General features: G+C 36.4%; 1 protein-coding gene across 4 annotated transcripts in view; it reads left to right on the top strand.

The window, feature by feature from the left end:
* The window catches only part of LOC150103503 (TBC1 domain family member 31), a 449146-nt gene that overhangs the window by 281289 nt on the left and 150862 nt on the right, over nucleotides 1–16995 (top strand). For all 4 annotated transcript variants that reach the window (XM_090398075.1, XM_090398077.1, XM_090398074.1 and 1 more), the window contains one exon: nucleotides 15958–16137. In XM_090398075.1, the coding sequence (XP_090254201.1) occupies nucleotides 15958–16137 (180 nt within the window). The remainder of the gene's footprint in view (nucleotides 1–15957; nucleotides 16138–16995) is intronic.

The raw sequence follows: 16995 nt of genomic DNA, 5'->3' as shown, positions 1-16995 counted from the left end.
TCCCCCCCCCCCCCCCCCCCCGTTTAACCTCCCTTTTGGAAACAGACCTTGTGCACCCTCTCATCCACCAAACCTTTTATAATAGAATTTGTGTACAGTGTATCTCTTGAATCATTTGAACTTCTTTTTCTCCACCATCTTTAATTTTATTGTACATTTTTCCATTTATATCCACCATATGTCTAATCTCATTTCTCATCTTAACAATTGCACCCTTCAATTCATTCCATCAGTTGTATGCTCTTTCATATCTGATTTAGCAAAAGCAGGGAACTGCTTTTGCTAAATCAGTCAGGCTTTCTTCCATTCCCATAGTCATGCCTACTTTTATTTTGTCAGTCAGTCTCACTCCCATTTCCATGCTCACACTTGGTTTTGCTTTTCATTTCTGCACTCATGTTCTCTCACTCACCCATCTGGCTAATATCATTCTTAGTCCTCTGCCCATCATTATCTTTTGCCTTTCAATTAATCTTCTTCATTCCTTGTTATCAACTTTCATTTAAATCACTGCAGTCCATTAAAATATCACTCTTTCTACAGACCCCCCCCCCTCCCTCCTCACTACTCTTGGTAAGACATCTGCCACATTCGCCTGCACATAAATATTATACTCACAACAACAAACACCATAAAAAATCTATTCTGTTCACTACGCTCGATTTTCTTGCCAGACATTATTATTATTATTATTATTCCGGGCAACTCCAAGGAGTCGACAGACTCATCGAGGGAGGCCCTAACATCAGGTCAAGAACAACTATTCGACATCACACAGTATCTATCATACCTTGCCTTGAGCTCATTCATGGTCATAGCACCCACAACAGACTCCGGCAGCTTATTCCACTCATTCACGACTCTCCAAGTAAAAAACGTAGCTCTAACACCCTTGTCAACCACATTCTTGCCCAGCTTCCATGCATGGCCCCTAGTCCTCCCACCACCAGTCCTATTTTCAAAAATATCTTCTGGATTAATCTTATAGAAACCCTTCAGTAATTTGAATGTCTCAATCATATCACCCCTCTTCCGCCTATCGACAAATTTCTGTAACCCACAAATCTTCAACCTATTCTCATAAGGTTCATTCCACAGACCTGCTATCATCTTGGTCACTCATCTCTGGATCCACTCTACTTCCTCCCCATCACGAAAAAACCCTGGTGCTAATAACTGGGCACAGTAGTCCAGATGGGGTCTTATCAAGGCTCGATACAGAGGAACAACAACTTGTTTGTCTCTGCTCGTTAAAGTATTCTTCAGTAACCAAGTGATTTGATGAGCTGATTTAGCCACATTTGCAATATGCCCCTTAACTTCAATTCCCTATCCACCAACACTCCCAAATCCCTGGCCTCATCAATCTCCTGGAGTACGGTTCCACCAATGTGATATACTGCTGCTATTCTTTTCACCCCAGAATATGCATAACCTTACACTTTGCCACATTAAATTGACATCCATTTTTCCTAGCCCAGTCCTCCAAACTATCCAAATCATCCTGTAAAATTTTGACATCCTGTGCACTCACAATTGCTCTACCTAACTTTGCATCATCAGCAAACAAGTGAACACTTCCTCTCAAATCCTTTCCTATATCATTGAAGACCAAATTGAAAAGCAGTGGTCCAAGAACAGAGCCCTGTGGCACTCCACTAGTCACAAGCCGTCTTTTAGACTCCACTCCTGAATAAACCACTCTCTGGTATCTCTCCTTCAACCACCCTCCTATCCATCTCACCAACCCTATATCCATCCCCATCTGCTCCAGTTTACTGATTAGGGTTCCATGTGGTATCCTGTCAGAGGCCTTGGCAAGGTCCAGTAGAATCACTGTAAACCCATTACCCTTATCCAGTTCAGCCGTCACTGTGTTATAAAACATGAGCAAGTTACTGAGGCATGATCTACCCTTCACACAACCATGTTGTCCCCCATACAATATCCCATTTTCATCTATCCAATCCTGTATTCTTTCCTTGACTAATTTCTCTAAGACCTTGACAATGATTCCTGATATGCTAATCGGTCGGTAATTTACAACAGCAGTCTTGGAACCACCTTTATGCAGTGGAACTATTTTCCCCTCTTTCCACCCGCTCGGGACTAACCCAGACCCGAGACTCAAATTAAACAAAATGGTCAAGGGTACTGACAATTCTTTAGCCTCTTCTCGTATGACACGAGCTGGTATACCATCCAATCCCACAGATGTATTGACATTGAGGTTATGCAATAGACTACTCACCTCCACTTCATTCACCACAATTCCCGTATAATCTACTGGTTCATTCGTTTCTGCAATGTCGCCAGCTGGATGATATATTCTTGCAAAGTGCTCACTCAGTAACTCAACTATATCAACTGATTCAGTTACCTCCCTACCATCGGCATTCTTTAAAATCATTCTGCCATATACATTTTTCCTTTTACTTGCAACATATCTAAAAAACTGTTTAGGATTCTCTTTAGCCTGCATGGCCAATGTTCTTTTGTAATCCTTTTTTGCTTTTCTTACCACACTCATTACCCTTCTGGCCTGCGCTTTATACCGTTCATGTGCCTGCCGGTCGCCTTTCTCCTTAAATTCCCTCCATAGTTGTTTCATTTTTTTGCAGCTCAAGTTTAATGGTGTTATTCATCCATTTAACCCCTACTTGATTTATTATTCGGACTCTAGGTATACAGTCAGCCATTGCTTCATGCAAACACTTCTTAACTGCCTCCCATGCACTATCAACTTCTAGTCCTTGCAGTTGTACATGCCATGGCACTGAACCAATCAAACTCCTAAGCTTATCATACTTTCCAGCCTGATAATTCCACATGCACCCTGTCTTAATTGTAAATTCCACACCTTTAGCCACCTCCCAAGTCAAGACCCTATGATCACTCTCACCAATTGGTGGCAATGTGGTCATATTTGTTACAGCCAAATCCTCAGATGTAATTACTAGGTCAAGCACTCTCTGACCCCTAGTATTTTCTATTACATGCTGTCGCAGATAGTTATCCCTTAGTAACTGCATAAAATCCAATTCCTTCCTCCCGTGTATTCTCTCCTCACTCCAATCAATGCGACCATAGTTGAAATCTCCCATAATAATTACCCTCCTTCCACTCATTTCTTCTATTTGCTTGTGCATACTGTCACCACCATCTTTTCCATCACCTGGTCTATAGAAGCACCCAATTGGATGTTTTGTTCTGCTAGCCACAATCTCACACCAAATGGCTTCAAATGTGCTCTTTTCTCTATCCTGCTATTCAACTTCTATTCTCCTTGGCTGCAGCTCATCAGCTATCATCAACAATACTCCTCCCATCTGGTTATTCTAGTTCCGATTACCATTTTGCCTTCATTTACTGTGACTATAATACACAAAGTTATTAGAGAACCTCAATAATTATTGCATATTTAGTCTCACTATAACTAATAAATAAATTTTCAGCAAAATGCATACAATTGTTCGAAAATATTATGAAAAAGAAAACTTATCTTTGCTCCATGATTCTACCACTTGTCTTGTATTCACAACACATGGCACTATTCCAAGGCTAAAGGCATACAGTTCACAATTGAGATTGAAAAGCAGAACACACTTCCATTTCTAGATACACTTGTCACATGTCTTCCGTCTGGCACTCTTTCCTTCACTATTTACCAAAAATCGACACATACTGGCCAATATATACACATAAACTCCTACCACCACCCAACACAAAAACTAGGTGTCATTAATACTCTAAAAAACAGGGATTTGAAGGTTTGTTCCAATGAAAATGTGCTTGATGATGAATTTAAAATTATCAGCAATGCTTTCCTAAAAAATGATTACAGCCAAAATACTATCAACAAAATTCTCTAGAAGACCTCACTAAAAAACAAAGATAAACTAGACTACAATAAAACTATAACCATTCCATACATTAAAGGGACATTAGATAAAAATAAACAGAATATTACAGAAATACAACCTTAAAGCCACCTTTAAACCCCCTGCAAAATTAAAGAGCTTACTCAACTCATCTAAAGACCCACTTCCTCCGCTGGCCCACCCTGGTGTATACCGTATTTATTGCCCCTGTAATCTACCCTATATAGGGAAAACAGGATGCACAATTCCTATCAGACAAAAGGAACATAAATGACTCATTAAATATAATAACTAACCAACAACTATGGTGAAGCTGGCCTTTCTGACTGGAAAAGCACCAGTTGTTTACATCACCCCAAAACATGGTATGAACATAAATTTAAGGAAGCCTGTGAGATTCTTATCAACCACCTTAATCTTAACAATAATGATGGTCTAAAAATCCCAAGCATATGGAAGACACATATTCTACCCACTTAACCTTTCTCCCTAAGAACTGACTATAAATAAGACCATAAGTAATCCAGAATCTTAAATCTAATATAGTTGTCATGTTAAATTGGGACATCATTGTTACTGTAAGAAAACTATCTATATGAAAGAATGTTTCTCTGATGTTATCTTAAATAGAATTTAGTTTAATGTAGTTTTAATTAATTATTTTTATTTTTATTTTTTATTTATTTATTTTTATTTGTATTTATTTATTTATTTTTTTTTTAATATTCTGTTTTCACTAGAGGTCATGCCAGTAGAATAATTGTTGATCAAATCATTGTCTCTTAGCATACTGTGTGAAATGTAATTAAGCTTGTATCTGTATATATATGTGTATACTCCAATGAAGGTTGAAACATCATTTTGAAATTAATATAGTTATTTATAACATGATTGTATAGTCCATAATTTGTCTAAAATGAGTACAGTAGCTGTCTGTTTTGACACTTAGCTAATGTAGTCTGCAGTTTTTTTCAATCATGACAATGTCATTAGATATTATTATAATAATTATCAGACGTCCATGGAGTCAAAGACTCATTGTCGGAAGAACCCAGTCTCTCTCTCGCACACACACAGAGTTCGTCATATCTTGCCTTAAATGCAGTTGCCACCTCTGCACTCACTACAATCTCAGGTGATGCATTCTGATTACCTGCCACACTCCATGCATAAAACCTATTACTTACAACTTCCTTATACAGCTTCCAGGGATGGCCTCTTGTTTCCCCCATTCTACGAAAAACCTCATCCAGTTGGTAAGGGGTTATTAATCTAGTAATAACCCCTTACCAACTTAGATCTTAATCATATTCCTTCCTTGTCCTATCCACTAGAGTTTGCAAATCTCATTTCCTCAGTCATCTTCATACTGAACATTCCAGAGAAAAGAAACAACCTTAGTTTATCATCTCTGGACTCTTTCCAGTATCTCTTTGGAGTTCAGGTTCGAGGAAATTTGGTGAACATTGTCGATTTGTAACGCTGTAAAAAAAAAAAAAAAAAAAAAAATTAATTAATTTTGTTTCAAATTTTTCGTAATAATACAGAGTTAAATTATTGTTTTTAATTGTTTTATAAGTGTGCGAGATAGACTGAGTTATTTATACAAAAGTAAAACATTTATATTTCCTTAAACTATATACTGTTAGTATGGCACCTATGCTTAGCAGAACAATGGTGGCCATTTGTTGGGGTAGCTAAATTTGCTTGATTCCAGTGTAAAATTTGGTAAATATATTCATCGCAACAGTTGAAAAATTTGTGGAAGGAGAGTGAAACTGGTGAGTGAGCATGTAATAAATGTTTTGTTGAGAGTGAATGCAGAGAGACTAATTACATGATAATAGAGGTTATTGATAGAAGACTAGAAAAATGTAAATATTGGTGATAATATTGAAAGTGTAGTGGGCAAAGTTCAGGAGAATGTAGAAGACCTGAATAAAGAAATAGTGTGCTGGCATGTAGTCCTTCGCATGGCAAAGCATGGGATGAAAGGTTGCAGGAACAGCAAGAGATTAGTCAAAGTGAGAACAGGAAAAAGCAAGAAGTCTGGAGCCAAAAAGAAAATCGTAAGAATAAATCAGAGAAAGAGTGTAAGCATATAATTTTTTATGGTATTCTATGCTTAAGGGAGGGAGTGCTGGAAAATCTTGTTTCCCTAGTGCAGAAATTAATGATATTAGTAATGCTGTCAGAATGCAGAAAGGAAATGTAAAAGAATTAATCATTTTGGCTGGAACCCATGAAGGATGAACTGAAAAAGAAGAGCAAGTTTGTAAGTCAGCTGCTAAGCTATGATAGTGGTGAACTGAGAAGGAGAGTGAGGATAGTTAATGAATCAATACACAGGGTTGAACAGAAGGAATGATGTAGAGTTTGCAGACCTGTGACCTGAATTCAATCTGAATTTGAGAGAAATACTGGGTTTCTTAAAACTTTTTCACTTATACATGCATATGTATAAATTTAGGTCTGTAATAGAGATTTTTAAATATTTTTGCATTCTACAGTATAGTGTGCATTGAGAAAAATTGCTATAGAGTTCCTTTTAGAATAGTCAGAATCTCATTTTGTGAATTGAACAATTTCATTATTATTATTATTCAGGCCTCCATGGAGTCAAAAGACTCATCAGGAGGTCCTTCTTAGGAAACACAAAGTCTATCAAGACTCATAGTGGGAGGTTCCTCCTAGAAAACACAAAGTCTATCATACCACTCCTTAAACTCATTGACCGTTTTCGCTCTCACCACTCTATCAGGCAATGCATTCCATGGTTCAACTACCCTCCATCCAAAGAAACCACTTCTCAGCCCCTTGCTCACAGTTTCCTTTCGTAACTTTCAGGGATGGTCCCTTGTCATCACTCCTTCCTGCTGTTCAACCAAGTGAAAGAACTCCCCAGTGTCAACCCTGTAACCACCTCAAAACAGTTTTTAAAAGTCTCAATCAACCTCTCCTTCTATCCATCAAATTCTGCAGTCCACATTTCCTCAGCCATCCTCATAAATAACATTGCATGGTCCTGAAACTGTCTTTGTTATCCACCTCTGTACACTTTCCACAGTTAATTTATCCCCTTGAAATCCTGGGGACCAAATCTGAGAACAATAGTCTAAGTGTGGTCTGATCAGGTTCTTATACAATGGAATGATAACTCTGCAGGTCAGCGTCCTTCTCATTATTGCAGCAATCCTCTGTGTTACCTTCACCACCTTTGCAATATGTCGCTTGAATTTCAGGTGTCTATCAATCATCAACTGCTGATCTCTTGTCTCCCCTACTTCCTCCAGTATAGCTCTTCCAATAGAGTATGCAGCATCCCATCGATGTGTCCCAAACCTCAAGACTTTACATTTTGCTGCATTAAACTGACACCCCCCAATCATTTGCCTATATATCTAGCTTATTCAAATCCTCTTGCAGGGCTATCACATCTGCACTATTACTAATAACCTTTCTGAGCTTCACATCATCCGCAAACAACTAAATATCCCCCTGAAATCCACTGACAATGTCATTGATATAAAAGTTAAATAATATAGGTCCCAGTACCAAACCCTGTGGGACCCAACTTGTAACCCTCTGCCTCCTTGAAATTGCTCCACCATACACAACTCTCTGATACCTATCAGACAGCCAATCCTGAATCCAGTTGACCAACCTGACATCCAAACCCACATGCTGCAACTTAAATATCAGCTTATCATATGTGGCACCCTGTCAAATGCCTTTGCTAAATCCAAGAAAATGGAAGTATGTGCCTTTCCCTCATCCTCTGCTCTTGTAACTTTATTATAAAAGGCCAGCATATTACTAAAACAAGAGTGCCCCCCTCACAAATCCATGTTGACTCTCACAGATAACATTACCCTCATCTGCTCAATGCTGTATACGGTCCCTAACTAATTTCTCCAAAATCTTAACAACTACTGATGACACACAAACTGACCTATAATTGGACACTTCCAGTCTGTTACCGCCTGTATGCAATGGCACTATCTTACCTTCCTTCCATTCCCTGGGCTGGGCTGGGCTGGGCACTGTTCCCATAGCCAGACTTTCATTGAAAAGCCTGGCTATGGTCAAAGAAGCTGTCAGTTCTTTAGCACATTCTCTCAAAACTCATAGTGAAAAACCATCCATTCCCACAGCTTTACACATCCAGAGTATTCAGTACTCTCCTCCTCCACCTCTAAACCTCGAACCTGCCCTATCCCTCTAGTATTAAAATTTACCCCTACAGGATGAAATACTCCAATAAAGTGTTCATTGAACAATTCCACTATGTCCTCTGCATCAATCACTCTATTCCCATTTTTATCCCGCAATTTCATTCTTCCACAATCATTCCTTCTCCTGCTGGCCACATAGCTAAAAAATTCCCTAGGATTTTCTTTGGATCTTAGGGCCAATCTCTTCTCATATTCCAGTTTTGCCTTCCTTACCATACTAGTCACTCTCCTGACCCAAGTCTTATATTTTTCATGCATCTGCTCTCCACTCCTCTCCTTATATCTCTTCCATAATATCTTTTTCACCTGCAGTTCCTGTTTAATATTGTTTGTCATCCACTTTACTCCAAATTGTATCCGCTTCTTCACTCGTGGAATACAGCTTACTGTTGCTGCCAACAAATAATCCTTTATCATTTCACCAGCACTAATGATATCCCAGCCTTCCAATTCCTCCCTCCATGTAACTTCCCCAAGTTGATGTCTAAGACTATTATAATCACCTGCCTTATAATTCCACATACGTTCCTATCTTTTTGATACTACTGCATGTCTATTCATCTTCCAAGTCAAATCCACATGGTCACTCTCTCCAACTGGTGGGAGAGATCTCATCTCAGTTATTATCAACTTTTCTGATGCTATCACCAAATCCAAAACTCTTGAACCTCTTGTTCCCTCTATTACACGTTGCCTAAGACATTTGTTCCTCAAGAATTCTAGAAATTCCATTCTCTTATTGCTACATGCATCTTACTCTCCCCAATTTATACTGCTGTAGTTAAAATCTCCCATAACAGTCATTCTTCTTGGTCTTGCAAAGCCCAATTTCATCACAGGAATTTACTGCCATTTTAGCAAGGAAAAATTGATTAAAATACCTGTATTCATCAATATTTAATGAAAAGTCTGCTTGGATATCCATATAATTTTTGTAGCACAGTGTCATGTGTGTACACAGACTTTATAAATGTTCTTCCCACTGAAGAAGTAAGATCTCTTGGTAGTGTTCCAGAAAAGTCATGGCACTTCTGAAACATTGTATAACTCAGGTTATCTCCATAGAATCGGAAGACTCGCTATGCAAGACCCGTTTTAACTGTTATTTACACTTATGACTACTCTGGCAGTCCATTTTGATAATTCTCCAAAAAATCTAGTTTGCACATCTGTACACAACTTCCAGGGTTGACACCTAGATCTCATTTTCTCCTCATTGTGCATTGAAAAATTTCTTTTTGTCAGTCTTTATACACCTCCGAATCAAAAAATTAGAATAATCAAAGAAAATGTGTTGAATGATTTACAGTTCTAATTTATTGCATTGAAAATAATTATTACCAAATATCAATTAGCACCATCTGAATCTATGTACTTTTAGATTAGATAACCATGTAAACATATAAAATTGTAATATAAAGTATAAGAAAACTGTTATTTGAAAACATTCACAAAATTAGAATAATTTTTAACATGGTTCAAAATATTAGAAAAGTGAAAATAAATGCAAGAAAATTACAGTCCAAGGGAAACAACATGATAATTAGCACTTTATTCCCTTAGCTGTTATGACCGTTTATAAATGGTTGGGCATATTATTTACTAGCAGTTCACAATCTTTTTTTTTTATCAAAAAACATGCCCATATGGTCTGCAGCCTAGAAACAGGTTTTTGTCTAACTGGGCAACTTCTTGAAGATGTTTCTTCAGATAATTTCCCACAAATTCTCAATGGGGTTTAAATCTGGTGAATTTGCCTTCAAGGAATTACATTGATTTACCCTTCTTTGAGCCAAATAGTAGTAGTTTTGGAAGTGTGACAAGAAGCTGAATATTGCTGAAAGAGGAAATTACCGTCATATAAATTTTCCAATGCCAATAACATAAAATGCTCAAGAATTTCTTGGTACACTTTGGAATTAGTTCTTTCATACACAATACACAGCCTACTTGGACTCTCTGCGGTCATACAAGCTTATACTTTGACAGAGGTTGCAAATTTCACTGAATTCATGCATTGTTTATTTCATGCATTCTTTATCAGATTCTTCTTGCTTAAGATACCAAACATGTATGCCTTGATGATCATGGGACACACAAAATATACTTTCATTGCTAAAAAGTGCCTTTTTCTAGTCCTCTTGACCTCACGACAGTCTTCTTACACCATTGCACTCTAGCTGCCTTTTGCTTTGAAGTCATATGCGGTTTTGTCTCAGACAAATGTGATTGAAAACCCAACTTCTGAAGATGTCTCAGCGTTGTAGATTTAGAGACATTCTTTCAACCTCCTGTGAAAATACCTTACACTTTGGAAGCAGTTTTTCTTCACTATATTCTTCAGTCTCTTCTCATCTCTTGATGTTGTTATCGACTGTATTGGTGATTATTTTAAAAACTCCACTTAATAGAATACTGTCTCAATACTCTACTTATGCTTGCTTGAGAACATTTCAATTCATTAGCTATAAACTGTTGAGTTTGGCATTTTTTGTGTAGAAACACCATGCAAAATTTCTTAGCTTCCAATGTGTCACTTGTTCGACCCATGTTTAGCAAATGATTAACTGAAATCCACGTGCAAACGATTTCTCACACACAAGTTAGTCTGCAGCTACTGAAATATATGCTATTTCTGTGTTCTCCTCAAAACGAATTGGAAAAATTTGGAATAATCTAATATTTTGAACCATGTTAAATATTATTCTAATTTTGTGAATGTTTTCAAATAACATTCACAATAAAATTAGAATATTTCTCTTAGTTTAGAAATTAGAAAAAGTTTTCTTATAATTTATATTACATTTTCATGTGTTTACATGGTTACATAATCTAAAGTACATAGATTTAGATGATTCTAATTCATATTTGGTAATAATCATTTTCTCTGCAATAAATTAGAATTGCAAATCATTCAACACATTTTCTCTGATTATTCTAATTTTCTATTTGGAGGTGTAGAATTCTTTAGTAACTGATAACTTTCTATCACATCCTTTCTTTTCTGCCTGTCAATCAAACTTTGCATCCCATATACTTTTAATTTGTCCTCTTAAGGGGCTGTCACCAATTTGATCATATTCTTCTGAATACTTTCCACCACCTTCTCATTCCCAAGAACCCCAGGTGATCACATCTATGCATAGTCTTATAAAGAGTAATAACAGCCTCCCTCCTGGTCTCTCCCCTTTCAATATGTTCTTTAACATCTAAGTAATCTTTTCACCTATTTTGCCAACTTTTGTAATATATTATCTGAGCTTCATTTCTCTGCCCACCATCACTTCCAGATCCCTAGCCTTCTCAGTTTCCTGCAATTCAGTACCATCAACCCAAAGTGCATAATCTTGCATTTTGCTAAATTCACAACCATTATCTTTTGGCACTGCTAATTTATTTAAATCATCTTGCAGGATGTCTACATCACTTTTATTAACTATTGTCAGTTTTACATAATTGACAGAGAACTGATTATTCTCCCCCCTTTTTTTTAATCATTCCCAATTACTATTAATTATTAATATACAAATTAAATGGTAGTGGCCAGTACAGAGCCTTGAGGCTAGTCACTTTCATTCTCCTCGTCCATATAGTACTCTCTGGAATCTGTCTCCCCCCCCTCCCCCATATCAGCTTCATATCTATCCCCATTTATGCTGCAACTTAAGTAATAGTTTTCTATACAATATTCTGTTAGATGTTTGCAAAGTCCAGCAGTATCATGGCATTAACCATTTTCCTTATCCAATTCCACTATCACTCTTAGATAGAAGGACCCTGCCTTTTACAAAGCTGTGCTGCCCAACATAGAGTTTCTTAGTCCTTTCTACCCATTCTTGTATTCTCCCTTTTTAACTACCATTTTCAGAACCATAAACACTACTCCTGAGATAGTATTGGTCTATAATTTGCTATTTCTGTCTTGGACCCACCTATATGAATTAGAGCTGTCTTACTATCTTTCCACTTCTGTGGAACCTTATCATCTGATAAGATGAAACAGTTTCTTTAGATGCACTGCCAGTTCTCTTGCACATTCTCATAATAGACAGGCTGACATGCTGTCCAGTATTGCTGCTGTATTCATGTCGATATTTTTCAGATATGCTGGTCCAGTTTGCCAAATTCAATTCTCACGTCAATTTTTTGTCACATCAGCAATAGCAAAAAAAAAAAAAAAATTCTCTAGGATTTTGTTTCATCTGCTGAGCTAATTTTGTATCATAATCTGAATTATCTCTCCTTACTATACTGTTGAGCTTTGTTTTGTTAATGAGTATCACCTTTTTGTAATTCCTTCTTTATATTGCTGTTCATCCTTTTAATTTCCACTTGGTTTATTCTCTTGACTCTGGGTTTGCATTCTAATGTTGCTTCCTGCAAACAATCCCTAATCACGTTCATGCACTATTGACATTCTTTCTTTGTAGCATCTTATTACATTTCCATTACTTCAAGAGCTGCCTCCTAATTAATCATAATCACGATCTTTGTAGTTCCACATAAACTGTTTCTTCACTAAAAATTCCATGTGCTTAGCAACCTCGAAGAACAAGACACATCACTTTAAACCAGAACTATCAACAAACAAAACTCAGGCCTGGTAATGGGAACCCGCTATCTCTTTTGCTAGCAAATATGTATATTTGAAACAATTGATGAATGTGCTGTGAACACTTACCTGTTAAGACCAAGACTATGGAAAAGATACATTAATGATGTTTTCTTGATATTGAGTAATGGCCAGTACACACTACAGGATTCTTAAATCATCTGAAGCCAATATCCAAAAATCAGATTCACAGTGGGATTAGAAATCAGCACTTCTCTTTTTAGATATCAAACTTTCTCATTCTTCTGACAAATTGTAGATTCAGTATACAAAAAAACCAACACACATTTGTAGATATCTAAATGATGTCTCATCATTATCATCTCCAAAAGCTATTTTGTGATTAGATCAACATTAGGTGCTGGACCCTGCACTTTCATTAATGATCGTAGGAAGAAATAACCAGAGAATGGAAATTTCTTTTCACACATTTCAGAAGAATGGCTATTGGGAGAGGGGATGACCAGACTTGATCCATCTACAACTATGCAGAAATTATGAAATTGCAACTGTGAAATTGATAATAGCAAAATAAAAGATTTCATATTTCTGTTTCATCCATCAGCTCCATTAAACCATGTAGCAAAAATTCTCAAGAAACAAAATAAGAACGACATTCATACCTCTCATCAAAGAGTTGTTGCTTCATCCAGTTAAGCCAAAACACAGCTGTCTGAAGTGCCTATGTGACTGCAATGTCCCATATCACAGGCAAACAAACAAACCAACAAACCATAGAAAAGCATGTAGAGGAACATGTTAGACAAATTGCATATGAGAGTACTGGGGGGGGGGGGGGGGTTCAGCTCTGTTCAGTCATATACTAAATTTGCAGGTCCTAATGACAACTAAACACCTATGATAATGTGTATCTGAGGCATATTAGAGATCTTATACTCTTAATACCAGTGTTATGATGAGATTGGTAGGATGGAGAATGATACTAAAATCCATGGAAATATTACTCAACCTTTAAATTAAAGATGCAAAGAAAGTATATTCTTGATTAATCCTTTATCCAAATGTAGGCAAGCAAAGTTTGTCTTTACATTCACCACTGGACTACTTATATATAGAGCTAATGACTTCATAGTTGCCTTAGTATCTCATAATGAAAAGCACACATCCTTTCCTGTGTGTATAAAGCTATGCATTATAGGAAGTGTCATTATCCAGACTGGTTCTGACCATCATTGAGGTCTCATATTCTCTTATCTTTCCATAAATGGGGAAGTAAGGGATGATGTGCACTTTGCATTATGGGACACTAAGGCAATTAATGTGAAGTCATTAGTTAGCCTCTATATAAAAGTAGCCTAGTTGGGATGATATGCCATGTGCAAACTTTGTATGCTTATACTTGGATAAATAGAGATGCAAGAATATAATTTCCTTGCATCTCTAATTTAATTTATAACCAAGTGAAAATAATTTCAACAAATATCCAACCCTGTTCATCTGCATGTAATTCTGGTTAAATCTTATCAGCTTGTCATTCATTTGTAATTCAACTATGGCGAACATGAGACCACCATGCACACATTCAGCAGTACCAGTAGGTGCAGAATAGTTCCAGATAACAGCATTCCTTTTTTAATGTAATGACAGCTTCTATATTTCTAATATTTATTGTTTGTCTTTTGTATCTCTTCTGCTGTTTTTGTGCATTGGATGAAGTCCCCAAGAGTATAATAAAACTAGGTGTACTATTTTTTTTAACAATAAATAGAATAGTTTTCTTTTGTTTTGTGTTTCTCAGCTTAATTGGTAATTAAAATTTATTCTAAATATATATATCTTCTGTATACACACACACACACACATATATATATACACATTTGTATAAAGAGAATTTAATGACTGAAACCGAGAATAATTGTAAGGTTTTAATGGTATAACACACTGCTAGTTTCGGCTTTTGACAGCCTTCTTCAGGTGTCTTTTAAAAATAGGAAACAGCAATAAAAACACTGAAGTTTAAAAAAACTGAGAAACACAGGAAAAAATTGCAGTACATAATTAACATGAAAAAACGTTGTAGTTACATTTAAGTTGTTCTTTCAATCGTGGCATTGTTTGGTGAGTGCATGCATGCTTGCAGTCTCTCATGAACGCCAGTACTGAACAACAGCAGAGTGGCTATCTGGAAGTTTATTGCTGTTTCCTAAACACACAGCTTCTATATTTCTAATATTTATTGTTTGTCTTTTGTATCTCTTCTGCTGTTTTTGTGCATTGGATGAAGTCCCCAAGAGTATAATAAAACTAGGTGTACTATTTTTTTTAACAATAAATAGAATAGTTTTCTTTTGTTTTGTGTTTCTCAGCTTAATTGGTAATTAAAATTTATTCTAAATATATATATCTTCTGTATACACACACACACACACACACACATATATATATATACACATTTGTATAAAGAGAATTTAATGACTGAAACCGAGAATAATTGTAAGGTTTTAATGGTATAACACACTGCTAGTTTCGGCTTTTGACAGCCTTCTTCAGGTGTCTTTTAAAAATAGGAAACAGCAATAAAAACACTGAAGTTTAAAAAAACTGAGAAACACAGGAAAAAATTGCAGTACATAATTAACATGAAAAAACGTTGTAGTTACATTTAAGTTGTTCTTTCAATCGTGGCATTGTTTGGTGAGTGCATGCATGCTTGCAGTCTCTCGTGAACGCCAGTACTGAACAACAGCAGAGTGGCTATCTGGAAAGTTGTAGCTGAAATTGTTATTTAAATGTTCATGATTAAGGATGATTTCTCTGGACTCCACGATTTTTCTTTCAAACTCATCATGGCAACAAAAGATGTTTTTGGATCTATTTCAGCAGACTGAATGACCCTGGTGTTCATCATCAGGATTGTTCGAGAAAAGAACATGACTAGAGAAGGCACTGGCGCATGTTCTTTTGTAAGAGATGTCTCTCTTATGCTCCTCTATATGTAATTCAGTGGACACCAGGTCATTCAGTCTGCTGGGATAGATCCAAAAACATCTTTCGTTGCCATGATAAGTTTGAAAGAAAAATTGTGGGGTCCATAGAAATCATCCTTAATCATGAACATTTAAATAACTAGTAGTGTGTTATACCATTAAACCTTACAATTATTCTTGGTTTCAGTCATTAAATTCTCTTTATACAAATGTATCAAAATAATTGAGTCAATGTTCCTCAACACATATATATACATACATGCACATATGTCTTCCTTTAGGATTATGCATGGCCCCTCCTGCACACAGCATTTTCTGAATTATTTATAAAGGAGCACTGGTTGCAGTTGTGGGATCATATATTTTCCAATTCACCTGCATTCTTAATTTTTGTGGCTGTGGCTTACAGCATTGTTTGTCGTTCTGTATTACTACGCCTTCATTCTCTACAAGACTTCAAGGTATGTATGTGAAATGAAAATTCTGTTATAATTATTATTTTTAAGGAATTTTTTTTAATCCAGATGTTAATAATGCAAATTTTGAAAGTTGAGGTATTTTTCTCAAAAATATTAGCTATGATTAGTCAATACAAAGCCTTTCTACCATAATTCATGGAGATTCCATAGCACACAAGACCTGTCACTATAGTAAGTTGAAGTGGAAGTTATCAGGACAACTGAACATACTAGCCTTTTTAAAACGCTGCTGGGATAATTTTTCTTCCCAAACTGCTGCATTAAAACACCAGTTTAATTCACCAAATATACAGGCACATTAACTTTGCTCTTTTATGGAAACAAACTGGCACCACTTGTATTCTCTTTGCCAACATAAATGAAGCTATTCATGTGCTAGAAGAGGAGCTCACCACCCTGCTTGAATGGCAACCTTTGGATGACCATATCAGATGTCTCAAGCACTTCAGCAGGCAAAGAGTTTCAGAAAATAAGATGTCGGCACATCAAGAAGTATAACGGTCTATTAAAAAACTCAGCTTTCAAGCCTCAAGACCCTCAAAAAACATCATTATAAATCTGTCATTCTTTAGAAGCTGGAAGGAATTACGCACCCTCAACTAAGAAAATTCCTGTAGAAGAAATCATGATCCAAGTAGAACAAGGTATCTTCAGCCTTCCCATCCATATTGCCAATGACATCAGACTGGATGTAGTCAATGTACTTACACATGCAAAACCAAAGAAAAACAATTTCTCAGGGAAAGAATATGAAGCTCTGCTGGAGGGAAAAAAAAAATATATATATATATATACATATATATTGTGACTAGTATTGACTCGGCTTGTAGACATTTTAAA

This window comes from Typopeltis vanoorti, chromosome 9 (genome assembly GCF_054136105.1).
Source record: "Typopeltis vanoorti isolate ZY-2024b chromosome 9, IOZ_Tvanoo_1.0, whole genome shotgun sequence".
NCBI classification, from domain to species: domain Eukaryota; kingdom Metazoa; phylum Arthropoda; class Arachnida; order Uropygi; family Thelyphonidae; genus Typopeltis; species Typopeltis vanoorti.
Note: the sequence above shows the minus strand (reverse complement) of the source record. Positions and strands in the feature narration are given on the sequence as shown.